We start from the raw sequence: 27,012 nt of genomic DNA, 5'->3' as shown, positions 1-27,012 counted from the left end.
TCATTACCAAGATGAGCTGAAATTCCACTACAAAGGCTACCTATGACAAAAGTAACTAAGTGATTATTCTTTTACATTCCAGATCTAAGAAAAGTTGTTCAAGTCTCTAATGAGTAATCAGGGATTGAGGTTTCTAGGCTACAAAAATCCTGTTATGGCAAAAAAGGCAGAAACCTAACACCTAAATCAATACTGTATTACTCTCTCCACAGGCAAGAGCTGCTGGGTCAGGAAATCATGAAAAATTCATAGTGAAGGTGGTCAAGTCATCCATAAGATAGAGAAAATAATGCTATATCTAAAGATCCCTTGAGCAATCGAAGACATTTTATAGATTTCACCATGGATAAGTGCTGGTTTGTCTCATCTATGTGCCTTAATACTGTTCCTTTCTTATTTCTAACAGTAAATGAGGATGGTCTGGTCTATATTTACTGTCTTTCCTATTTACTTTATTAATTTCTCTGTCTTTGTGCTCCACTGTTGTTGCAATAGCTACCCTCAAGAGAATTCTGAGTCACTCTTGCTAGAAGAAAAAGCAGGTAACACATCTTGGAGTAGTCCTCCACCTAAACTCCTCAGCAGGGATGAGCTTAATTTGGGCTAAGAGAAAAAGTTAGGAATGTTAGGAATGCTTTGCTCCTTTTTATGACATCACTTCTGCAAAGGGGAGCAAGCAACAGCTTTCATTTTTATCAAGTCAATACTCTCAAGCATAAAAAAGAAAAACACAATTTTATTTCATAAAGGTAATAGAAGAAAAAGAAGTGTTTCAAGACACACATATAGAAAAGATTTGAGCATGATTAATAACTGGGTTTGCACATCTTCATTCCTCCTGCAGCATCAAATTTATGCCTAACAAAACAACAGTAAAAAAATGTAAAATGGCGAAGCAGGTCCCCCTGTACAACACATAACAAAGTAAGTAATAAAAAGAAACCCCAACAATAACAAGAAGTGATAGAAATCTAACTACCAGATAGAAGACACAGCACTTTCTAAAGCTTCATAAACATTTCTGAAAACTGGGGAAAGGTACATTCTTCCACAATGCACAGAAATCCAAAGCTTTCCAGTAGGATGAGCTGCACAGTTATCCCACACCTGTAAAAGATTTAAACATTCTCTGATTCAAGACACAACACAGTTTGTGGAAAATGGATATAGTCATGATTAAATCTGTTATGCCAAAATAAGATAAACAATGTAAGAAGGACTGTGCATCTCTCTGCCACTGAGGAAAAAGAATTAAATTAAGGATGAAAACTGCTAGTCCATTTCGTCAATTGTCTGCAGGATGCAGTACTGTCTCCTGTTCTGTAACAGCAATCCCTATCTAGTGAGCCATTTAAGAATCTGTTCAAGTTTTTTATTGTGTTTAAAAAATATTATTCATCTGTGAATGTAATTGTCCAAGTATATTGCCTCTTCAGATGCACATTAGACTCAATCATGTGCAAGTTCTTGGAATAATCTAGAAAATAATGAATAGAGGGGCAAGACACATTCTCTCTTAGACTTGAATGTGCTGAACATTCACCTAGAACATTAATAAACATCTCTGACCTTTTTATATAATGCCAGTCACAGACCCAGAAAGCAATTCCATACATCAAATGCATTTCACATTTTTTGTTTGGTTTCTTTATCTTTATGAAAATTAGGAAAGAATGTCGGAAACTAAAAAGCAGGGAAAAAATTAATTTGGACAGTTGTGGGAGACTTAGCTTGGGTTTACTTGGAAGCACATGAGAGAATTTATAGAGATTGGTGCCAAGGAATATAAAGGCCAATTTTCCAAGGTGCTAATAGTACTGAAATGTCACTAACGTCAATGGAAACTCAGGTTATTTTGCACTTCTTAGAAAATGTTTGAAAATAGCGAGTCCATAACAGGGACCATTTGAAATCACTTGTGGCACCTGTATTCCCCTAGCAGAGCAAATATCAGCACAGAAAGCAGAGGTTATTTTGAAGTAGAGGGGTGAAATCATCTGCAAGGAAAAAAAGGACTTATTATTGGCATCATGTAGCATGATCAGGCAGTATGTATTCACACCATGGGCCAGCACCACAGAAGATGATACATGTTAATATGTGTCACCAATACACAGATGTATGAAAAAGAGTGCTCAAAAAAATTCACCAATGATTGCTCTTGAATAGTAGATCAGAATATTTAAGGTTTGGGTTTTTTAAAACTAAATTGACCAAGGTCCAAATCTATGAAAGTTTTACCAAAAAATTTTCCCAAATTCAACACATTATGATTCAGTAAGAAAACAAGTTTTCTAGAGAATGACAAAATTACATTCCTGGGGCAGCCAGTACTTCCCTATACATGGGTTAATATTTTCACCTAGGTGAATATAGCAAAATGTTACCTTGGCAAGATGAGAGTACTGGAAATGTGTATCTTTGAGAAGCTCTGGTGCTTCAGTGAGAGCCACTTGTGGGGTTGAAACACTGATTTTTCTCAGCACACTCCACTGCCACCAGCTGAACTCTGCTGATTCCAGAGTAACCCAGCCTGTGGCCAAGGAACTTGGTTGTGCCTCAAGTGCCTTATCCAAAAGTTTCCATTTACATGGCTTAGGTTTCAGGTTCTCTGGGTTAAAACACTTGCAAGAGTAACACATAACATGCCACTTGTCTTATTTTAGCTTATGGGTGTTTATTATGTATTAGCATTAACAGGGATATTTGCATGGCAGACAGAATTTTTCTTTTTTCATTTCTCCCCCAGAAGTCCTCTAAAATACTCTAGGACACTCTTATAATAGCATGCAGATACAAAAAATATAAGTTTCATTAGAAAAGAATGAATGATTGAGAAAAGGAATACACTATTTAAATAAACAAAATGCATGTTTCTTGCACAAAGATAAGGATACTCCCTAGGAGAACACTGAAAATTTTGCATTTGTTTTTGTTAATTATACACTTCATCTTCAAAACCAGGAAAAAATGCAAAATATTTTTCATTCAGCTTCCACATATATATATAGCACATTTATTAATAAAATGATCTTTGGGTATAGTAGAATACATTTTGCAGCCTGATAAGCATTGCATTACACACAAAGTAAAATGGCTGTATCATTTACTGTGCTCCTCTCATTTAATATCTGTTACAGCCTGCATCTTCTCACAATATTCTAACTTTACATTACTACAAAACACAATTTCATAAATTGTAAAGGTCTGTACAAACAAGGAATGTATTTTAATACAGAAAACTTGACACTATCACTGCACTTTTCTTCATAAATATTCTTTTCTTTCTTTGACATTTTTTTGGCTTACACAACAGGGTGCCAAACATTTGTGACAGCTTACAATAGAAAAACAATATTGCTTTTAGTTAACAATGTTAGCTATGAATATATATTGACAGCATTTTCACTGCAGATTTGCTGCCAACATAATACAAAGCAAATAGCATTCAATATGTTGGAACACTCAGGGGAATTAAAGAGTTTCAAAAACAAATTTATGGCATTAGGTGCTGAATGCTAAATCTAATGAAAATGCAAATTAAGAAGTATCTCCTGCACATACTTCATGCAAAGGAACACAGTTTGGCAAAGTGATAAAATTAAGATTGTTTAAGTCAGGAGAAAATTATGTTAAAATGCCTCTGCTTGTTTGGCTTTTTATAAAGCCAGTTTTACCACAAAGATTCATTTTTTTCCAAAATTCTTTCTGCTTTTCTTTTTTGAAGTACATCAGAGAGAGATCATAAAATAATCTCTGAATTCAAAATGCTCCCAAATGTTTTGAGAAAATACAACTACATCATTGTATAATTTTAATATTTGTAGCTTCACTACTAATCACATAAAAACCCAAGCATCACTGTTCCCTTGAAACAACAGAAACTGAGTTTTCCATCCAACTCTGTACATTTATTATTACCTACAAAACAAGCATAGAAGTTATGATTTAAACCTTATTAAAATACAGTAATTTACTGCAACATTGTAGTCTCATCTCCTATATATTAAAATGTATTTTTAAACCAAATATTTATGGACCATACTTTATACCTGACATGACACTAATCATTTTTAAACCATTTACAAAGCAAATTAATGGAGATTAACAATACCACAATGCCAAAAAAGCAAAAATTGATCAGATTTTGTAGCTGTTGAAATAATAAATTTTTTATTAATTTTTAGGTGAACTTGATGTTTATCATGACTGAAACATAACAAGCTGTTCAACACTTATATCTAACAGTCCTTGTAAGACATAAAAATATTATCTAAGTTTTAAAATAACTTCTTTAGGTAGACATAAAATTATATTGTTAAAAAACCAAATTATTCATAGGTTGCACTCTGGTATTTGTGATTCGAACGATTAGGTTTGTAAGCACTGAAGTGTAAAATTATTATAATCCATAATTATCAAACTCACTATAAGACACAGAAATTTATGAATTTCGGGTTTATTAGAAAGCTGAATGAAACACATTATAGGATTTAGCTTGGCCATCACACACAGTTTTCCATGAGACTCATACTACTTGCATTATAGACTAGCCTAAACTGCAAAATTATACAGTACTTCCCACTCTGGTGAGAGAGCCACAACTCCACATTTAGATCTGCAAAGGAAAATCAGGAAATGCAAAGCTTCCCTTTTGCTAAGCTATGAATTTCAAAATGTGCTTCCGAGCTCGCCCAGTGCAATATGGAGCCGTATTCTCCAAGCACCAAACGAGCTGATTTTTTAGAAGCTGAAAGACACTTAAACTGGTGAGGATGGAATAAACACAGTTAATTTGTTAACGTCTACTCTGTCTCTTTTCACTAACTGTCAAGGAAATCATATTTTACTTTTTTTTCAGTATGTGCTTGGAAAGGATTTCCCAGTAACCTACACTAAATCTCACTGAAGGGTGACAACAGAAATCAATATGTGTCTCTGAAGAATAATCTAGCCAAACATTTACATTTAGAATATTCATTTGTATCTATGCATGAGAAATTCCTGGGAAAAAAAAAAATATCTCCCTGCATACATGCCATCTCTTTTCATAGGCTGATTTTTATAACAAACAGGCTTTAAATCAGTAAAATAAATATATGTAACTCCATGTAAAATAATAACTGACCTAGGTAGGTAGCTATATTAACCTCTGGTTCAAAGAAATCCTTTTGCAGCCATAGGGAAGAGACAACCCACAAGGTACAGCTATTGTAGTTTCATCCTGGATATTCCAAAGCCATGGAATTGCCATTCCACATGCCTTCCAGGAAGGATATTCAGTTTAATCTGGCTATTGAGGCGATTCTAAACCAAACACTGGAAGTACTCAGCATCGCTGTCAAATTTGCAGGGCCAGGAAATGCCCTGCCATGGACCCCACAATATTCTGTAGTGCTCTGATTGTGGGATTAGTTTTGCCCACAGAGTTCAGAGAAGATCAGAACACACAACAAGCTGCAGAGCTGCAACTCTGCTTCCCTGAGTATGACATGGTCCTGCATAAAACCATGCAAAGGGAATGGAAAACCTGCTAGGAGAATGTGCACATTGGTTTAATATGTTACTTCTATTACAGTTTTAACAAACATCTTCTGTGAAGCTTCATGAGAATTATCAGAGGGCCAATGAACACAACACCCGCCAAAAATAATGCTACACAATTAGAAAATTAAATAGGTGTTCTGTAGTGGACCACCAGTTCAAGACAGGAGAAACTGCCATTCCAGTAAAAGCCTGTTACAATGTTCAAGGTTAAGGCTCTGAATTCATGAACTTTGGTGTTCAGTAGGACAATACATATATTAAGTGGGCAAAAATTTTGGTAACACTGCTCTTCTCAAAGTTGAAAATTATAATAAGGAAATAGTTGTCCAATTTTTTGTCTCTTATCTTGAAAAATTATTAGGGGAAAAAAAGACGTAAACAGGAGCCACAACGTTGCTCAGTGACTGGCTTAGAGAAAACAAATATTTTGGGGCAGATTATTTGTATTCCTTATACCAAGCCACTAAAAGCTTCAGAAAGATTATCCTTTCTATTACAATGTAAACGCCATTCAACAACACGCACGAAATTTAGCAGAAAATACATGCAGTTGTTTTAAATCTATGCTGAATGTGTGCCACTGTATATACATGCTCTAGTAAAAGGAGTCATAAAAAACTCATTTCTACTTGAAAAAACCTGCCGAGTTTTAGTTCTACATAACATAATGCATATTTAGACTATCATGTTATTCTGTAAAAGATGTCCAAACAAGATGATTTGATGTTGGAATAGTCATCTCAGAACAACCAGAGCAATGTAAGGTAAAATAATTGTCAAGTCAATCTCTAGCTTACACTTTATTGCAGAAATAAATTGAACTCTGCTCTAGCTTTTTGACACGTAATTCTGATACTAATGGGTTCAAATCCATTTCTCTTTGCTCTCCTTCCTAACAGGAAGCCTTATGTAATACTGTGTCAGAAACCTACCAGTTACTGGCTAATGTTTCCCTTAAATAAAAAGTCTCTGCCTGTAATAGCATTAACAGCTGCCATCAGTTTACAGTAATGAGCCACAGTTCATCATGGTAGTGCTACTATGAAAATTAGAAGCTTCCATGGAGCTTCTCAAATCACACAAAAATTACCACAGCCACCCTGAGCTGTGGTGTATCAGCAGATGTTCCTATCCAGGGTGTACAGGTCAGATCCTAAACTGGGGGAACTGTAGTCAATCATCAGAACCAGTCAGCTGATTATTCTGCATTCTGTATCTAAAATACAGTAGTTCTATGTTGAGTCACTATAAAAATACAATGCTTTCCTTAATTTCTCAAAAGCAAAAAAAAAAAAAAATTGCACAGTCATTTTATAGAGTTTTTCACAGCTTCTTCAATAGATAAATTGAAATACATTGTGCTGGAAGAAACATAATAATTTAACTATATATAATGTAATATCTCAGGTAACCTATACAATTTTCCAGTCTCAATTAACATTAAAAACAAACAAACAAAGAAGAATAGCTACAATTCATGACATTTTAATTTTTGTGCTCCCTAAAAAGATTGAAAGTTATTACACATATTACACATATCTTAATGTGTAATAGCTCCAGAGTTTCATAAACTAAGCATATACTTATAAGCAGTATAGCAAAGGAACAAAATATTTAATTGAGATCAGGATAAAATTTTTCTGCAGCATTTAACATTGTAGGAACTTTGCTCCCTAGGAAGTCAATGGGAGAAAGATTATTCTGAATTTTAAAAAATTAAAAATTATTCTGAATTTAAAAGATAAAAAAATCTAAAAGCAGTAAAGTTCAAAACATTTCATCTTCACTTCTTCAATGAATGCTTCTCCATTCTGATATAAAGACTTTTCAGTAATAAAAGGAAAATGAAACCAAATTTGCATGGAAAACAATTCACTCTGGAACTAAAAAAGGGAGTATTTAATCAGAAATCAAACAGGTTTTAAATTGGAATAAAAGTAATCATGCCACATCACTGACATCAAGATCATAACAGTGCTGATTTTGTTGATTACATCTATAATGTATTTTTGACATTTTGAGTGACAGATGCCACCATCATAGGAAATTAAACACACCTGGCCATTAGTTTCCTGTAGGCAAAATGCAGTGTTAAATCTGAAGAGTACAGTACCTGTGCAATAATTATTGAACACTGGAATCTGAAATGTTCTTACAGACACCTGGAACAGAAAAAGTTTATGAATTTAACACTGCTTTGCCAAGAGTGAATATTTCACCAGGACAGATGTTGTTCTGGTAATGCTGATTATTTCCCGTGCTTACCAACCTACCTGCATTCATTACTTTTAAAGGATGATACCTGTCATGACAGCTTTGGATAATTTCATGGACATGCACACTATATTGCACTTACCAAAGTTTCACATGCACCCTCAATCTAGTCCAAGCACAACTGAATTATTGATCCAAAATAAAATTATACGTACTTGAAAGGATTCCAACTTGGAAGAATCATCATTTATAAATATAATTTTATACATGACCAATATAGGCACAAGTTTCCAAAATGGTAACATTATTTTTCTTCAAAACTGCAGTATGTTCAATAGATTTTTCTTTTTTTAAATGTTGAGACACACATGCAATCTATTTTAAATGTCATCACTTTGTTTCTTATTTAACTATCATTTCATATGGCTTCCTCAGTAAGTAAATTATTACCTCAGCTGCTATAGGTATCATCTAATCCCATGCACTTTTGACTTATGATAAAATTATACCACTTTCCAACACAGGGATCAGTAACAGTACTTTTAAAAATACAAAGGCTCCTTTTAAATAATCCATTTAAATTTTTATACAAATTTCATATAATTCAAGCCCTCTCCTAACAAAAAGTAACAGACTCATATTACCAGGTTCTACCGCACCACAAAGTCTTACAAATTTGCATTATGATTCTGCCTCCATCTTTTTTTTCCCTTTTTTTTCAAGTTGAAGGGCATTTGCTACTCAAAGAAATAATCTGCTTACCCTGTAGTAAAGCTGTTACTAAAAAGATATTATCCAAATGCAGTCACCTCAGCCTCTCATGTTTTCTTGGCAGATAGACACAGATTTATGGACATGTTTACATGTAAAATATACATATGCACACAAATATAGCTTTAAGGAGCTTGGCTAGCCACCAGATTAAACAAAAACCAACTTAAAATCCAGACTTTTGCTGCTTCTAAATTCCAAAAGGAATCCCAAAGGATACAAACACATAACTGATTTTCCTCAACTGTTCTCATATTTTCTAGTGAACACCAAAGAATTTTCACTGAAACCATTCTCTAATTCACATTAATTTTTTTACTTAATTTTTCCTGATGAAAATGTTTGAAGACATCCTTGCCTCCTTTTTAATCTTATAAAAATTATTATAACTTCAACCTTTATGCAGTATTTGCTCTTCTCCAAGGGAAAATAAATCATGATATGATATGACATGATAATGATGAATGATAATGACTGACAAACCCAGCAGTTTGCACGTCAAAGTTTAAATCTTGACCAAGTTCAGCCACAAGAACTGAAATCCTGTATTTGATAGCTAAGAGAAAAAGAAAAATTTCACTCACATATGAAACAAATAAAAGTTTGATACTGCTCTAACTAAATCAATACTAACACTATAATAGGCAGGAAATGAAAAGTTATAGCAGTTACATCTTGAAGTCAAAATGGGAATGTGAGCTGGTAGTGTCAGCTGGGTTACTGATACCCATTTAACCTCTTAAATATAGATGGTTTTCAAGAAAAGTATCAGAACCAAGGAAAGAAAAGAAATTCAGATGACAAAATAAAACTGGGATGTGGAAAAGATCTGGTTTTGCCTACCTGTAAATGGTGACTAAAATACTAAAATTACAGGAAGAGCTGGACATCTCTTTCTACAGTGCTAAAAATTCACATAAGAGTACATAAAGATGGGTAACAGCTAGGGGCTTCCTAAACAGGAAATATTCAAATAATCTAGTGATTCTCCTTGCAAATTATTATAAACAGCTATTTAGAGAGATTACAGGAGTTGACCAGAAGAGGATTATTAAATTATTAATGTAAATTATTAATAAATGAGTGATGTGTACCTAATTAATTTAGAAGGTATAGGCAATGAAACACACTAAAGAAATTATGTGTTTAAGGTTGGTTAGGAATTGTTGCAAAAAAATGCTTTATTCATTCACTTCAAATGTATTCACTTCAAAATTTCAGATCTGTACTCTTTCATAAAAACATGTCCTTTTACATATGCATTTTCCAAAGCTAGATAAATGCAATATAGCCTTTAATGCACAGTAAAGAAAATATCTGTCTTCTCAAATGAGAAGCTGGAAAGAATATAAGACGTTATAAAGCATCTTGATACCAGTAACTTAAATCCCCAAATGACAGTAGAGCATGTCTGCTTAAGAAGAAGAAAGTAAAAAGGTAAACTGTTTCCAACTTTAGCCTGCTTTTGATGTCATATTCACTCCATCTTACTTTGGATGCAGCTTCTGCAGGAATTAACATGCTCAGAATGAGTTCTTAGGTCAGGAAAAAAGGTTGAGTACCTTAAATTATGCCTGCTTTTCTTCTTTTCCTCCCTGTTTCTCCAAAATGTGTCAGTTGGTATAAAGAGAGACATTATCTCTCCCTATACACGTATCACTCATATCTTTAAACAATCACAGCTGTAACATCATAAAGAAGCAGTTTTCTGAGAAGGATCATTGAGTTGTTTTAGGACAGTAAAAAGAGGCCTGAACATATTATAAAATCCACTGTCAATAACAAATATTTCCTGAATATCTAATCAATTAAAGACAACAGAGATCTTACAGCCTTTTATATTTTACAAAACACTGTAGGACCAAAAAAAACATAAAATTCTACAATGACAGTTCCATGCATTCATAATATTGTCCAGTTATTATAATCTATGTCTTACCTGGGCATCCTGTTTAAATTTCTGAAGAACAGGCTATCCTTTTTGCTTGCCCATACTCACACATAAAAAACCAAAAAAAATTCATGAGTCTAAATTCTAGTTTCAGTCCAACAGCAACTGAAGTAACAGAAAGAATGCCTTGAAGTAAATAACATTTGGTTCTTTGATTTTAACCTCAATCTGGATTGATTTATTAACTGTAAGTAATGATCAAGTCCTAGATGCCAAATATCCATTCTTCTCCTCTATCCTTCTTGGTATATTTTGTCAGTACCTTTGTGATAAAGAACTCCAAATGTGTTTATCAACACTTACAGAACAAAATTTGGCACTATTAGAAAACCCCTTCTGTTGGAAATTCTTTTTTTAATCTCAGTGAAAATACCATTTCTCAACATGATTCATCAGACAGCAGAGCTCCTCAGGGTACACACACACACAGAATTTGTCATGAGGCCTAGATGTGCATTACTTAGTGGTATAATATGGCTGCTGTGTGTTAAATCAAAAATCCTCAAATAATTTTAATCCTTTCATCCCTTTCTTGTATTTAACTCTTATCTCTTCTCAAATTGCTCAAAAGTAAATTTTCTAGGACAAAGATCATCTTATTCCAGTGTGGTTACAGTATCTGGAACAGTGAGTGTTAAGCACTTGAGAAGAATTTCTGGCTACGACCCTCAAAAACAATAATCATTCTTTTCACCTGTAAAATCCTCCAATATCGGTGTACCCGCATATTTTTTATAATTTATCACACGTACACACATTTCTTTTTCTCCCAAAAAGCTCAAATGAATCACTGGTGCTAGTAATAGCATTAAAGCCATTCTAGCTCAGAGGTAATCTTGCACCTGAAGCACTGTGTATTTAAAATACTTGAAATGCAATTGGGAGATGAAATTTGTTCATCCAATTTCCGACTGCGCAGAGAAGAAATTTAGCAAAATCGTAGATGATGTTTGAAGGGCCATGGCTGAAGTGAATAGGAAGCAAACCCTGCCCTGTAAAGAGCATTATCAGGAACAGAGAGCAGCCTGTGACACGTATATAATTAGAGAAATTGAAGGCTTTGCCCATGAGACCATGTGTTCCACAGCAAATCCTATTTCCTTCACCCTCCCTTTCATGGATATGTGTAAATCATAGAAGTCTATGTGTTTTCCTTACATAAAACATATCAGTTTCTTTTTTTCTTTTCCAATATTGGTGTTAATTGAATTCACCAAACAAGTAACAAAAAAGAATCATAGCTCACATATTTTCAGACCAACTGAGCTAAGGTCAAAAAGCATGTAAGGAGACCAAAAACCCAAATTTTACATCTTGCAAATATCTTATATGATGGCTCATTTTCCCCTATAAATATAAAGCATTAGCTTTTTTTTTAATCTTTTTTCCTTGTTAAAAAAGTATAAATAAAACTGACAACAAAAAAATGTCTGATGTAGAAGTCCAAATCAAAAGGAGGAAGAAATTAATTTACCAACTTCCAAATTAAAAAAAAAAGTCTGTTGGTTCTACTTCAACGTCAGGAAGTGAACATCAAATAAACCAAGTTTATAATAAAATTCTAAAAATAATTCTGGAAATATTAGGGCTGTCACAGGAATGGCACAGAGCTTAGCTCTATTACCTATGAAGCACAACAGTAACCTCAGACATACGTAACAGGAGCAAGGAAGCAATCACTCTAAAAAAGACTTCTGTATGATAGGGAAAAACAAATTAGGCCTGAGTTTCCATAGTGATACAGCAACAAAAGGCTGCTGCAATTTCCAGCTGTCTACAGTGAGGCAGTAACAGAGCAAAGGGACTCGAGCCCCTTCTCTGTAAATTGGGATTAGCATACTCAGAATTATCCATTAAATTTTAGTTCCACACTATAAAGAAAACATTGAAGGAACTGGAAGAGGAAGAATAATAATAAAAACAAGAAGTTCTGCAAGAAGCAAAATTACTAAATGCTATGGATTTGGATTTCATGGTTGGATTCTCTGGTATCTTAAAAATGCAAATTCCAATGAGTACTTTCTCCTATTCATCTCCTCTGTGGATTCTCTGATGTTTAATAAGAAATGATCTCATACTATAGCCTGTCTGCCAGTGGGAACACTAATGGGTCTCTTGCCCATCTGGCAGCCTGTTTTCCCAAAAATTACAGGAATTCCTGTCCAGTGGTGCTGAAACTGGCCAAGAGTTAAGAAGCTATTGAAGGAGAAAAGAGAGAAGAGGGATCAGCAGCCATACAAACACCTAGGCTAGCAAGTAGACAGTGTGATCATATAAGCTTTACTTCCTTGTGAAACTGGGCTAATTATCAAAGGACTGAAAGATTCACTTATGATGGAAGTCCAAAGGCCACAAAGCGGAAAATTACTTAAAAGGTAAAGTGGTATATTGGATATAGGGCTGAAAGAACCAAACATGATAGCTAGGTTGACACACAAATGATGAGGAATGTTATAATTCACAGAAATATAAATGTTAGTCAGGGATGATGAGGATTTATTTGTACCAAGAGGAGTTATTACTAAGAAGAATTGCTACTGGGAATTGTGGGATTAAATAAAGGAAAGCTTTAGGCTAAAAATCAAGCAACACTGTAAGTGAGAGGAGTCTATAAAAGAGTTTTGAGACATATGAAATGGAAGTTCCATGACTTAAGAAAATTAAAACCAGAAGAAAGCAAAGAACCTGTGATGGATGGTAAGATTAGCTGGAATGTCTAATTGGTCTTTCTTTTCATTTATCAGTAGATTAATAACACAAAATACTGCACTAATAGATAATATAAAAAACAAAAGTAGCTACTCTTTGTGAGTCTTTATCCAAAAGGCTGAAACCAGACCTAATATATATAAATGTATAGATGTGCCTTCTTCATGCATTACTTATATGATATATCAAAAATAAATACAATATGATCCAGGTAATGATTTATAGAGAGCTATACAAATAGCTACTTTTACACACAATGTGATCAAAGTTCCTCTGTATTTGTATTAGTGCAACATTTTGAAGCAATTCTGAATAGTCTGGGCTTCCTTGTTACTGTTTTTTAGTAAAACATAAAATAATCAAAATGCAGAAAACAAATTACATTACACAGTATGTTTGATGCAGCAACTTCTAACTTTCATTTAATATAGCTGAGCTGCAATGACTAATGCTGCCCATGGCCTGTAGTACAAAGACCTAAAAAAGGTTCCAGACTAGATTACGTCCAAGCAGGTCTCATTTTAACGGAAATTGGAGAGATGAGAAAAAGATTATAGGAGCACACATTATAAAAACAGACCTCACAAGTCAAACTTAATAGTGGAACCATTCTCTTTCATGTAGACAACCATGAAAACAAATATCCTGTAAGCACTAGATATATATTGTATCTTTCTACCCGATCTCTTTCCCTCCTTGAGACAGATTCCCATTCATCTCATGACTATATAATTTGATCATAGTTGAGTAAGGCACAGCAGGGAAAAGGGTCTGTCTGATAAAGTATCAGGCTCCAGGACGATAGATAAACAATTTCATGATTTCCAGTTGTAACAGGAATGATACAGTGCTGGACATTAAGATATTAGTCTCGTAGGAATACAACTATCAAGTTTCTGCAGTTTTTTTCTCTTACTAAATAGGCTTTATCTCCATTAAGTAAAAATGACAGCCTGATTCCTACAAACTAAGGCAGTCCACCAGAACAAAATTCAAAGCGCATGTGAAAAGTGAAATGAAATTTTTTTATTATTATTTTTCAATGTGAAAATTAGTATATAACTTTAGTAAATGAAAAAATATAGCAAGGAACTTTCTTTCTCAAGGGGCATCTTTACTGCAAAAAACATTATTTAAAAATAAGTGAAACAGTTGCCTATCAATTTGCTTCACATTTAAACCTCCTCTTTCACAAGGGACATGTTGGCAAGCAACTCTTCTGCTACAAGTCACTAGGGAAATGCCTGTTTGCAAAGCTACCCCATTGTTCTACAGGTATTAAATGAAAGCTTAAGTGACAATATTTGAACAGCTATGATGGACTTCTTTTTCCTATATTAACACACATATTTTGTTAGAATGCAAAAGCACAAATACATGGCAGCCACTATTAATACCAGTTCTGTTAGTTGGCAAAAATTATACTGTCTTTGCAATTACCTCCTGTCTTGGATAGCTGAAAGACATGGTCATACCCTCTCCTGCTGATACCTGCTTTTGTTTATAAAAAAGTCAAAGAACAAAGAGACATTTTAAAGAAATTTTTAATTGCAAAGCCAGGGTGTCATCTTTTTTGTTAAAGAAAACATATACTGGAATAAGCAATTTTTGAAGCTATCATACCATGTAATTTATTATCCCTTACCTGGGATTCCTTCACGTTTTCCACAGTGAAGTTGAACCAGACTCGGAAGCGTGGGTTGCAGGTGTCTGGCCTGATGAAGAGGTCATACTCAAACTCTGTGACGTGGTCCACCCGGCCAAGGTTCCCTAAAAGAACAGGTGAAACAGGATGTGGTTTAATGAATGCCTGACCAACTCTCCAGGAACAACACTGAGAAAAGTTTTTAAAACTTCTACCTCCATTGGTTAAAATAGACAAGTAAAATAGGTCTTACAACAGTTCAGAATTATTTTTAAAGGCGTCATTTTGGTCATAAAACAAAAAACATAGCAGTACGCTACATGCATATGAATACACCAAAAAGAAGACAAGACAGATTTTTATTATTCAATCATGTCAACCTTTTGTCTCTTCTTATCTGAATATTCCAATTATGTGTCCTAACATCCTTTTAATTGTTTCTTCTTTTTTATTTTTTCACTATTCTAATGGTGTCTCTGCACATCTTTTTTTGTTCCCACCTGTTAGGATTTCTTTCTTTCCAATTGTTGCCCATGCTCAAGTCCCTGTAACATTAAAGGGTCCCCACATTTCTGCCTGGCCACTCTGGCTGTTGCTCTAAGCATCCCTCTCTCCCCACAGATGGTCCAGCTTTCGTCTCTTCTGTGATTCAAAAATCATCTCAATCCTTTTCCTTTACCATTTACAGCCACTATCACCTCCTTCCAAAGACACAAATGAGATTTTGCTTCAGCTTGTTCCCAGTGAATTTCATGGAATAGTATTTTTAAATATAGTCAGAGCTACATTGTCCCCTATGGCATTATTCAGCAGGCAACCATACCAGTGATAGAAATGAAGTTCAGCACTGGAAAAACCCACTAAGTGCTTTTAAATTGCTAAAATGGCATTTTTCCTTTGAAGTGTGCCAAGATTTTTAGAGACAGGGTTTAGACTGTCCATTTCATTTATATACTACAAAAATAAGACTTTACATTTTCCTGATCCAATCCAAAACCCCTCTCATCTTGTAAGACAGGGCCATGTTTTAGCTCACATGCTAAATTATATTCCTTTTTAAAAAGAAGCACTGAAAACCCGAGTTTATGGTTTCAAATACATTTCGGGGGTTAGCTATATCTTTTAGGGTTGGAAATATACTGTTGGGTTCTAATGTGTATTTATAAGGTTATTTGAGCTAAATTATTCCCTCTTCAGCAAGTCCCACTGCAGTCAATAGGACTGTTCTCTGGCAACACATTGCTCAATACCAGCATGAGCAGCAAAATTCAGATGATCTGCTGCTCTGGGCTGGAAAAGAAGAAGGAAAAAGACATTTTTAATTCTGTTTATCAATACAGTTCCAGGATTTCTACCTTATCCTAAATTGTTTCTGGCTTTACTAATGGAACATGTATAATCTTCTCTATTTTTAATGTTATCCTCTACTTTCCTACCCACATCCTTCTTTTCAGAAGAAAATTCTCTCCACTGCTTCACTCTGCAGAGACCTGCTCCACGCTCCCAATCTGTTCCTGAGGGCTCGCCTCGAGGAGACACTTGGCACTGGAAATATTTGAAAAAACAGCTCTATTGCAAAGCCAGAATGCCTCTGCCAAACCCAAATAATGTCACTTGCCATGGTGGGTGTCATGGTGGTGCCAGCAGTGGGGCTGCAGGCCTGGCTCTTGGAGAGGCTGTGCTGCCCCTGCCCCTTCCAGCCTGCTCCTGACGCTCCCAGATGGCCCCAGAATGGCCTCACCCATGGCACAGCCCAGCCCCTCAGCCCAGGTGTGAAATTGTGTCCAGTGATGGGCAAAATCCTGCACAGGGACCAGGGAGCCTGAGGAGAACCAGGGAGCAAGGAGGAGCAGGGACAGGGGGACTCTGTAAGCCAGGACAGAGAGGCTGGAGCAGGCTGGTGTCTCCTGGAGGAGCAGTGACCCACAAAGGACCCAGGCTGGAGCAAGTTGGTGTCTCCTGGAGGAGCACTGACCCACAAAGGACCCAGGCTGGAGCAGGCTGGTGTCTCCTGGAGGAGCACTGACCCACAAAGAACCCAGGCTGGAGCAGGGAGAAGGCACTGGTTTAATTTCTCTTTGATTTTTACTATGCAAACCTATTTTAACTGGCAATAAATGAGTCTCCCCAGAGCAGAGCGTTTTGCCTGTGCAGGCCATTGGTGAGTGTCCTTCCTGTCCACACCTCGACCCAGGAGCTTTTTCACCTCATTTTCACCTCAGTCCTGATGAGGAGTGGGGGTGAGAGAGCACTGGGTGAGCAAAGCCCACCCACCACAGCTCCTGGCTTCAGCTGAAGTCCCTGACACATCTAAGTGCACATTCTGCCACAGGGGTCAGACCCATCCATTATTGACAACTGAACTCAAATCTGAACTACTATTTCCTACAGATTATTATCCAAAGTAAATAAGAATGGTAAAGCCAAGCTATTCTCTTGTAATATTTTTAATTAAGTGACTTTCTTTTGCTTTATTTTTCATTAAATGTCATGCATAAATTACATAGCTGGGATAATAATAGTTCTTGGATATTTCAGGATTTAGGTAGTCCAAGGTATTGATCCCAGAAGTTTAGATTCCAGTTGCATCACAGGTCACAGATTTAGATCTCTCTGTACAAAGTTTGGTGTGGGAATCCACTTCAGCCTGAGCTGTGCATGTGATCCTGGCAGATTCTCTAGGTTTAAGGCAGCAGACTGCATGAACACAGATGGTGGGCTAGGTCCATCTTGTCAACTAATAAACTAATATACATGCCTCCTAGCAATCCCAGCAGCTCCAGATACGGATTAAGTTATCTGCAGCACGGAGCAGAGGTGCAAATTTTGATGGAATTACTCCCAAGGAAGGACACAGAAGCAATTAAATTCATGCTTAAAGTTCAAAGACCATTAAAAACTTGTACTGCAAGGCATAAGAAACTAAAATATTATTAAGTGAATAATTAAAACAGAGCAAAATGAGACCTTGATTTTGACCTTTTGCACATTTCAGTTTCTTTTTCAACATCAAGCTAACCTCAACTGGATGGGGAACAGATGACCCACTCAGAACTGTTTTACAGGGTCCTCAGGATCCCTAAACTAGCACTGGAGAATTGTACTGATGTCAGGGAAATCATGGATGGTGAAGAGCTGGTGTGCTGAAGCTACTGCCATCCAGTCTGCTCTGGAAAACCCATCTCAAATCCAGCAGAGCCCTTAAAATATAATCATCTGTGTGCTTGATTCCTCAGGAACCCCAGCATGGTTTTCTGTCTTCATTTGAATACTCCCTTCCCTCCCAATGAACTATTTTTTCCTTTTCTGAGTTTATTGGTTTATTATTAGTTGTTGCCTCTTACCAGGCACCCATCAGCTGCCATTGTCACCTGCAGCCCTCTGCAGTTTGGTGTCATTTGGACATTTCATTAGCCCACTATTTCCTCTCTGTCTTCCAGATGCTAAAGAGGCTGGACTGAGCACTAATGCCTCCGGTAACTAATTCAACAAGTTCCTCGTGCTCAATAGACTATTGTTTGTAATATCACAGCCTTTGCTCACAATCTGTCAGCCTAATTTCAGCCCACATAGCAATGTCATTAAACAAGACAGCAGTTTTGGTACAAAGAAGCCAAGAACTGTAGGAACAAAACACCTCCTCACTTTAAGAGATGTTTTGTAGAAAACTGATAATGCCACTGAAAAACATTTCTTGGTGTCCAAGCAAGGATTTAAACTTCCCAATGTTAATCTCATAAAATAACTGCACAGCTTTTTGTCCTGCCTTCATAGTGCTGTAATCATGGGAAATGCATTTATTCTAATGGATGAGAATTATATTCCAATACCACAGGTGCCACAGTGGCATGCATTAGAAACTATGGAACAGGAATTAAAACATTGTTTACAGCATTCCATTTAGACATTAAGCCATTTTAACACTGAAAATAAACAATTTTTTTCTTAAGTACAAACCACCTCTAAACTGATTTTTTAAAAATAAATTTTAATTCCGTATTTTTTTTCTTGCCTTTTTGCTAAATATATAGCAAGAGAGAAAAGAATTTAATAAGTGAATAGACAGCAAGTTCCTCCTGTGCCCCAGGAATTTCTGTGTAATTCCACAATGCATACAATGTACTTTGCAGTACCTGCAGCCAACAGTTTCTATGCTGAAATTGTGACAAATATAAGAGAAAGCCACATAGCACCAATTTTGTGCAATGTACCTACCAACAGTTTTCAGTCATGCTACAACTACTGTATGACCCTTCATGAGCATGGTTCTTATTCTGTGTACATTGCTAGTCTGGTCACTTGTGATATCAGTAAAAGAGTCTGTTCACAACCTCATTGGTTAAGTATATTCTTCTAAAATCAGAGGAAAAGTCTCACACTACTGAAACATCAGGTTTGCTTCACTTCACTTTGAGTTCATGCCCACGTGAACTCATCACCACTCCATTCCATAAATACAGAAGTTGTATATATTAGAGAATACAGCATTCTCCAAAGCCTCATCACTCCATATCTTGTGATTACCACTATTTCTGAGGGTTAACATTATAAAACACAAGATACTAATATTATTTAAGGTACATGTGTGATTAATGAACTGATTGAGTAATGTGACCTGAAAGGGGAAAAAAACCCCAATAACATTATGAGCAATAAAATCTGAACTGGCTGGCATTCTAAGACAATTCTTGTTTAACTATTTTTAATAATTTGGGTGCACATCTGTATGTCAAATGACTTTCTGACTATATCTTAAAAGGAAAACAAGTAATTTATTAGGGTAGCCAGAATTTTGCAAAACATTTTTAATTTTCTCTCATATGAATTCTGAAATTAGTTGCGGGGATTTTTTTCGATTATTATTTTACTTTACAGAAATATTAGCACAGATCTTTTTAAACTGATGGGAAGATGTGAACAAATCAAATTCCCAAATGTCTATAAACTGACTTTCACTTAGCCTTGGGGTTTGTCTTTAGGACACGCTCAATTTTCAGTCACAGTTCTGTTCAATACTCTTAGCATACTGAGAAAAGAGGAGACATACTTTCCTTTAATCATTCAAGCTTAAATTCTTAATTATATTTACTTAAATTACTTCATAGAGTAATGTTTAGTGCCATGGTCTCAAAATGTGAATAGTGAAAGGGGTCAATAGCATGTTTCAAGTTTCTTTAAAAGTCAGAAAAAAGCCGAATGATACTATTTTATTAATCATGCAACACACACTTAGTCCTCATAAAATATTAATGTTATTGCTTCCTACATCAATAAAGAGTGTACTTTACACAAAGAAAGAAAACCTGCTGAAGAAAATGCTAGCTAAAGTTACTAAACATTCTAACAATTATCATAAAAATGCTAGAAAAGAAAATATAGATATGTTAAGCAATCCTAAAATCTTCTTAAACCGCACATTGTGCTTGCCTACAGAGAATTTTTAAGATGAAAAATAGACCTTGAGGGTCTTAGACAAGCCTGAGGCAATATAAAGAAAAAGGTCAAACACTCTGCTAAAAAGGACCGTTATCTTCAGAACAACAACTTATCAGCCAGCTTGCAGCCCTGCTTATTTACAGTTATTGGTCCCAGAGGAAGTGCACTTCAGCGCGGGGCGCGATTACTTTGTAATGAGTTTGCCAGAAATGGTAAAGGAAACTAATTTGTAACAATGCGCTGTTCCCGGCACATGAACTTTCTCAGACACTTTTTTTTTTTTTTTTTTTTGTCCGGCCATGAATAACTAACTTCAGCCTCCCTAATAAGCAGTGAAAACAGAAGTGCACTAAACCCGACTGAGTCGCCAGCATAAATGTGCTGAAATATCAGTGATTATCCCTCTCAGCTGTCCATTACAGTACTCATGATGACCACCAATTCCCCTGTGGTGGATATAGAGAATGCAGGTTTCAGGGGGTGGATTTGCACATGAAAATTAACACCATTTGGAAGAAAATAGCCTGCACCTGTCACAGATTAGCAACAAAAGGTCAAATGCCTCCTTTTACACCTAGAGCACTTGCATATTGTATGTCTTGCTTATAGGAGCCTAATTCTAGTTTCTTAATTCAGAAAAGTGTGCACCATGGTGAACTGAGGAGAAAAAAAGAATTAAATCTTGGCTAAAAGCTATCAATAAATCTATTGATCAAGATACATATGAATGGAAGTAGCTGAGGCAATCTCTGTCTCTAAAAGAGGTAGTTTTTCAAAAGAGAATTACACAAAGTGCTCTTCTGTTTTTGTCAATATGCTGCCAGGTTTTGAAATGCTATTTTTCATCCACACAATAAAAATCTTGACAAGTAAGCAATAGAAAATCACTAATACACTTGCAGCTGCATTTCAATCTATACAAATTCTTTAAACAAAAACAACCAAGGAACAGATTGGAATATACATCATTTTCACCAGTTGAACCTGGGATCAAGTCCAAGATAGCCAAACAGTATTAATCTATATTTCATACAACTCCATATTTCCCAAAATAAGGTAAAATGTTGAATACGTAATAAGCTCTATGAAATTCATCCTTACAGATCATAAAACACATTGAGATGCTAATGCAAAGAGATTTTATTGATATGTTCTAAATGGAACAGGAACTACTGGGACTGAGATCTGTAAAAACTCTCTGGTGAAAGATTAGATATCTTCTGAAAGGAGTGCATCTAGGAATATCAGATGTAAATTCCCACTTGCTTTATGGTCTTCGCCTGTGAAAAGAGTTCATAAAAAATAGTTTGGCAATAAGTCCTAAAGAACTTCTAAATAGTATTTGATTTCTAAATAGGAAAACAAATCTAATGAAATAGGGATGATCTCTGAAAACCCATGACAGTTTTGCATCATCTCCTAGATTCATGCCCATATGTCAGCTCAAGATACCTGAAACCACAAAGCACGATTTGAAAAAATAAGACAATATCATATACAGCGCATGTAAATTATAGTTTAAATTATTAAAATTGCACATATCAAGCTCTGCAACACAAAATAGCATCTTCACTGCCACAGTTAAATCAATGTTCTGCAGAAAATCTATCAGTACTCTTCACCAGTATAGCATTCTTTTAAAAACCTGATGTTTCTGTTGAAATCAAAGCAATGCTCGCGACTCCACTTTTGGTCAAAATCCAGATTTCCTTTGAAAAAGGGTCAAGAATATCAGATAGGCAAAGCATTTCAAAAGTATGTAGCTTGAAAAGCTGGATGCTTCAGACTTGAAGTCTCTTCTATCTTCCCTTCTCAATGAAGTAAGTTGAAATTGTTGTTTCCATAATGTTTTAAGTTTTTATCAATAGTGACATCCAAATAGCAGTAGATGAGTAGTTTTTGTGAAAAAGATTGAACGGGAACAATGACTTAGGTATTAGTAGCAACTAAAGTAACAGGCCAAGTTCCATCTCTGCAAAGAGTAGATCAGGATGTAGAGCTCACAGAGGCTGAGAAACTTTGATTGAGCTTTTATTGTAAGCAGACCATGTCATAAAATCTAATTCTGACTGAGAGCACATGAAAATTCCAGCTTTACACTTTTCTTGTTTATCTATGCAAACTGCATTAAAATAAACTGTATTGATCTGGTTTGGGGAAAGTATATAAGTTATGGATCTTTACTGGTTTATTTGTTTCTTTTGGTGTTGATCTTAATTCATAACAGTGAGAGCCTGATCTGATTTTCCACACCTTTTCAGGATCACAGTCAGAGTTCCACTCGCTCCAATACTTTTCCTCTCAACACTGGATCCATTTCCTGGGGGCATTTGGCCCATAAGCCCTGGGAATGCAGTTACTGCTTCTCAGTGGTCCCAAACAAGAGTAATGAATAAATCTTTAATTCCTTTGTATTGAATTAAATTGCAGAAATATTAATGATGTGTGGCCTAGACTAAAACACCCACAGGAGTTTTATAAATTAGAATTTTTATCTGAATTAGAGTAGGAGGCAGAATTGTCTTCCACACAGAAAATTAAGGGAATTTAAAACCTTTAAGAAAGAAGGACTCGTTTAAAAAGGAGAGAATCATAATCAACCTTAAATATATTCATTGAATATAAAAGAAGGAAGGGTGAGGTGGCCAGTGCCATGATTTATTTTACTAAAAACAGTTACAAAAAGTTTCTTATAGTCTAGGAGTCCAGGCAGTGCTGCAATGGATAGATTTAGGATGAGTTCTTCCTTTCAGAAAAAAATACTTCTCTTGGTCACAGGTGTTTGAATGATGTCTGGGCAAAGGGGAAGGGGGAATAGAGGGATTAAAATGTATTAAGTAGGCTTGAGGATCCTGCAATAAGGATACAGTTACAGAGATTTCACATTATAAATGAGTGTAAAGTTCTAGCATGTGTTAATCCCAAAGGCCACCTACTGACATCACTTGCAACTTTATTTTATAGTTGAAGAATAAACAATGCAATTTAGAAAGACAACACAAGCAGCTAGAACTGGAATATTTTCTGTCTTTTGATGTTCATTAAGTAGAGCAGTCTTATTGGTGATGCCAGTTTAGAGCACAGTAAAAAACAGCAACAAGTATTCCTGAATATTAGTGATCACAATTGCTCAACAACTACTATGTGCAAAATAGCATAATATACAAGTAATAGATATCCCAAAATACTGCAAAGACCATTGTGTAAACAGCAGGCTCACATATGTATTAAGAAATTATACAATACAATCTTGCTGCAAGAACTCAATCGTTTTGATCAAATGAGATTGATATTTAATCATTTGCAGCCAAGGAGTCTTATTTCAAAATTGCCCTTTTCAATAAAAACTAATGCTTTCAGTTAAAGGACCTAAAAAACCGGGTGCTGCAGAGAATAAAATGTCAATGTTCACCAAATAGGGAAATTGTAAAGGATTAATAAAATGGAGTCAGGCTCTTGACTCCTTCTCCTACATCTGTGTGAGTCTTACAAATTACAGAAATATCAGCACTGCCCAAGACTGCAGGAAAAATGCTCCAAAAAGTCACAAAATCATGTAAACACACCAGCTGGCAGTGGTAAAGCAGTAACTTAGTAGGAGTGTCAAGAGTGCTTAAAAATCAGAGGCCTGTGCCCTAAGATGGCCATCACACACCCACTACACCAAATCCACCAAATCCCCAGAAAAACAGATTTCTCGGCTCCCTCTTTATCAATTCCCCAAAGGCCTCCAATGACAGATGGGCAGTTATTTATCCACAGCAGTGAACCTTTGTTAAAGGAAAATCAGAATACAAAGAGGTTTTGCATTAGTGTCACAAAACTCAGCTTTCTTTAACAAAGCATGCGCTCCCAAAATGAGTCTCTCATGGCTGTGCTTGTACCACATCTTTCAGAGCACAGCTCTTAAAGGAAAAGCATTTGGGGAAATTTCTGTTTGGAAGTCACTTAGCATATAATGGGTGCTATCCTAAATAAATAATTAATGAGTTAATAAATAAATTATAACAACGTCTGCAGCCTTAACCACGGAAGGAACCACCAGCCAAGGCAGATGAGGGAGCAGGAGCTGCAGTACCTCAGTGGGATGTACCATCACTGGTGTGTCACAGACAGAAACACGTTCCAAATACTGACTCGTTAGGGCCTGATGCTCAGTGCACACCACTGAAATCTGTCGCTCTCTACAGCCTCTGATGTAAAACATTCTCATATATACCTGCTGCCTAACAGCACAAGTGTGCAAAAAAAAAGTACTAAAAATGGTTTTAAAAAGTTTAAAGCTGCATATTTGTTATACTTTAGTACATCACACAGTGCTACTTATGTAATGCTTCCTACTCAATATATTCATCATTTTGCAAAGACCCTGAGAATTCTTGTAATGCAAAAGACAAGGAAGTTCTTTCATCCTACAAGAGAGGATATTCCTGTTGATTTATGACTGCACAGTAATGCTGCAATTCTGCATTTGGCCTAGTTTGGTACCTTATACCCAAAACCACCATTTTTCCAGGGGAATCCTTCCAAAGTATAACTACACACTGACACTTGACTAAAAATTAATAGATGGAGACCTTAATCAGAGACCTACAGTTATATTAAATTCTCAAGGACCTCTCAAAGTCACCACAGCTGTAAATAAAATCAAAAGTTTTTTATTAAAGAGTATTAATGGAAAGGTTCCAGGTATTGCCTTATAAAAGAATCTTGCTTTTTGAGATGGATCCTGGGTAAGAACCTTCTTTAACTAATAAATTACTGGGTTTATAGGGGAAACTTTCTTTACCTTATTTTAAAAAATCCTTGGAAAAAGGTACTGCAAGGATAGACTTTCCACACAAATACTGAATGTGAATAGCATCTGTCCTACATACAGCTTTTGCAAAAGAAACAGTCTTATTTTAGTTTATTATAAAACTGAATTTGATTCTCTATGCTATTATCAATCTAGTCACAAAAACAGTTTGGGGGCTAGAAATGTTATTCACATTCAGTACATTAATCCCATAATTTCATTGCCTAAAAGTGGTATTTTACCATATAATCTCCATGATAAAATTTACAGATAGACTTTCCTGCAGTCTGGGTACATTTTTAGTCATTTCATCAGATTAGATTGATACACAACTTTTCTGCTCATCTCCTCCTTCTCCTCTGTAGCTCCTACTCTGACATTCTTTTGTAGAACAAGGTGATTTCTCTGCTTTTCTCTTGATTATACAGCATTTTGATCCTTCTATAGGTAATGGAACTTGCTCTTGTATTTTCACTTATACAATTTTCTGACTCATGTTTCTTGCTATTTTCCTTTCCTCCAGACACCAGCCTGTTCTGGGAGCCCCCCTTGACTTTCAGATTAACCAATATTTATGAAATGCCAATACCATTCAGAACATAACTATATTATGTTGGTTTGTTTTTATAATGCTGCTAGAATTTATACAGGCCTTTGTAACTGTATTCACATGGATGTAACAGAAAACTGCTTCCTCTCATTTATCTTTGTTTACCTAAAGCTTAAATTAGACCTTAAAGAACTATCTATTTGATGTTATTTTTTCAATCAGAAGTGATAATTTAAATATTGACATTTTAGATGGCACCAACATGTTTTTGATTTCTGCTATGGTTACAGTGTTTTTTTAATAGCAGAATAGCTGTCTTAATTTTGTTAGGGTTTTGATGTTTTGTTAAGTTTTTTTTTATATTTTGCTGAATCCAGAAGCGTTTCCTTTTATTTCAAAGTATTTCTATGTTTGTAGTAAATTAAACATTAATCTTTCTCTGCAAATGTCAAGTGATATTTAAATGTTTTTCTGGCAGATAAATGATTATTAATATTAATGCAATAAAATCACAGCTCTTTGTCCTTTCTTTGATATTTAAGAAAAAATTAAGAATGTCAAAATAGTTCTGCAAAAAGAGAATTCATTGGTCTACCATCCACTCTTCATTAGCCTGAGAGGTAAAAAATTACTGATCTTGTGAGACAATGTGTTTATAGAATCAGAAAGGGTTGAAAATGAATTACTCTATCAGTGGTAGAGTGTGTATCACTTCAATGTGAAAATGCCTTGTTAAAGTTCATTTTAATTTAAAGCCCCCTTTTGTCATTCAAAAAGCTTTAGCACAACGAAAGAATCTTTGTCACTTTCATAATTAGCCCCTCTTGCACTAAATGAGAATAAAATCTGATCAGAAGTCCATACAGGCAAGGTCATAAATCAAAGAGAAAAGCTCCACAACAGTCCTGTAAGATGTCCAAAGGCACACACAGCTTGGAATTAAAGCACTGCAGCCAGGATCCACTCCCAGAAACACAGCACAAAAAAAGCCCCAATAATATCTGTTTGACAGGCTAAATTTATCTCCATATTCTGTAGCCCTATAAACACATTTTGCTGTTTAGATACAAAAGCAATTTCAGCACCAAGGACAATCCAGGAAAGCAAACAGCTGTTAAAGTGCTACTGTTGCCATTTGCCAAGCAAAGTCAAATTAATTTAACTTAATGCTCTCACTTCTGTGAGAGCTGTGGCAGTAAAACAAAAAAAAAAAAAAAAAAAACAAAAAAAAATGCCATATATGATAATTGTCATAAAGTAGGAAAAAAGTTATATTAACAGAAAAAACTCCTTAGGGAATCAAGTATGATTTTATGCACAGCAGTGAGTATGCAGCCCAGCTCAAATGTAAACTGGATTTTATTCAACTTATTTTCATTTTCAGATGAAAG

General features: G+C 35.4%; 1 protein-coding gene across 8 annotated transcripts in view; it reads right to left on the bottom strand.

The window, feature by feature from the left end:
* Nucleotides 1-27,012, bottom strand: part of BEND5 (BEN domain containing 5) — an 878,609-nt gene that overhangs the window by 817,492 nt on the left and 34,105 nt on the right. For 5 of the 8 annotated variants that reach the window (XM_072932490.1, XM_072932492.1, XM_072932489.1 and 2 more), the window contains exons 3-4: nt 14,838-14,962; nt 14,633-14,686 (exon numbers count right to left, since the gene is read on the bottom strand). In XM_072932490.1, the coding sequence (XP_072788591.1) occupies nt 14,633-14,686; nt 14,838-14,962 (179 nt within the window). The remainder of the gene's footprint in view (nt 1-14,632; nt 14,687-14,837; nt 14,963-27,012) is intronic. The other 3 variants (XM_030278790.4, XM_030278788.4, XM_072932488.1) reach the window with 2 other exon arrangements.

This window comes from Taeniopygia guttata, chromosome 8 (assembly GCF_048771995.1).
Source record: "Taeniopygia guttata chromosome 8, bTaeGut7.mat, whole genome shotgun sequence".
NCBI lineage: Eukaryota > Metazoa > Chordata > Aves > Passeriformes > Estrildidae > Taeniopygia > Taeniopygia guttata.
This window is presented reverse-complemented; position numbering and strand designations above follow the sequence as displayed.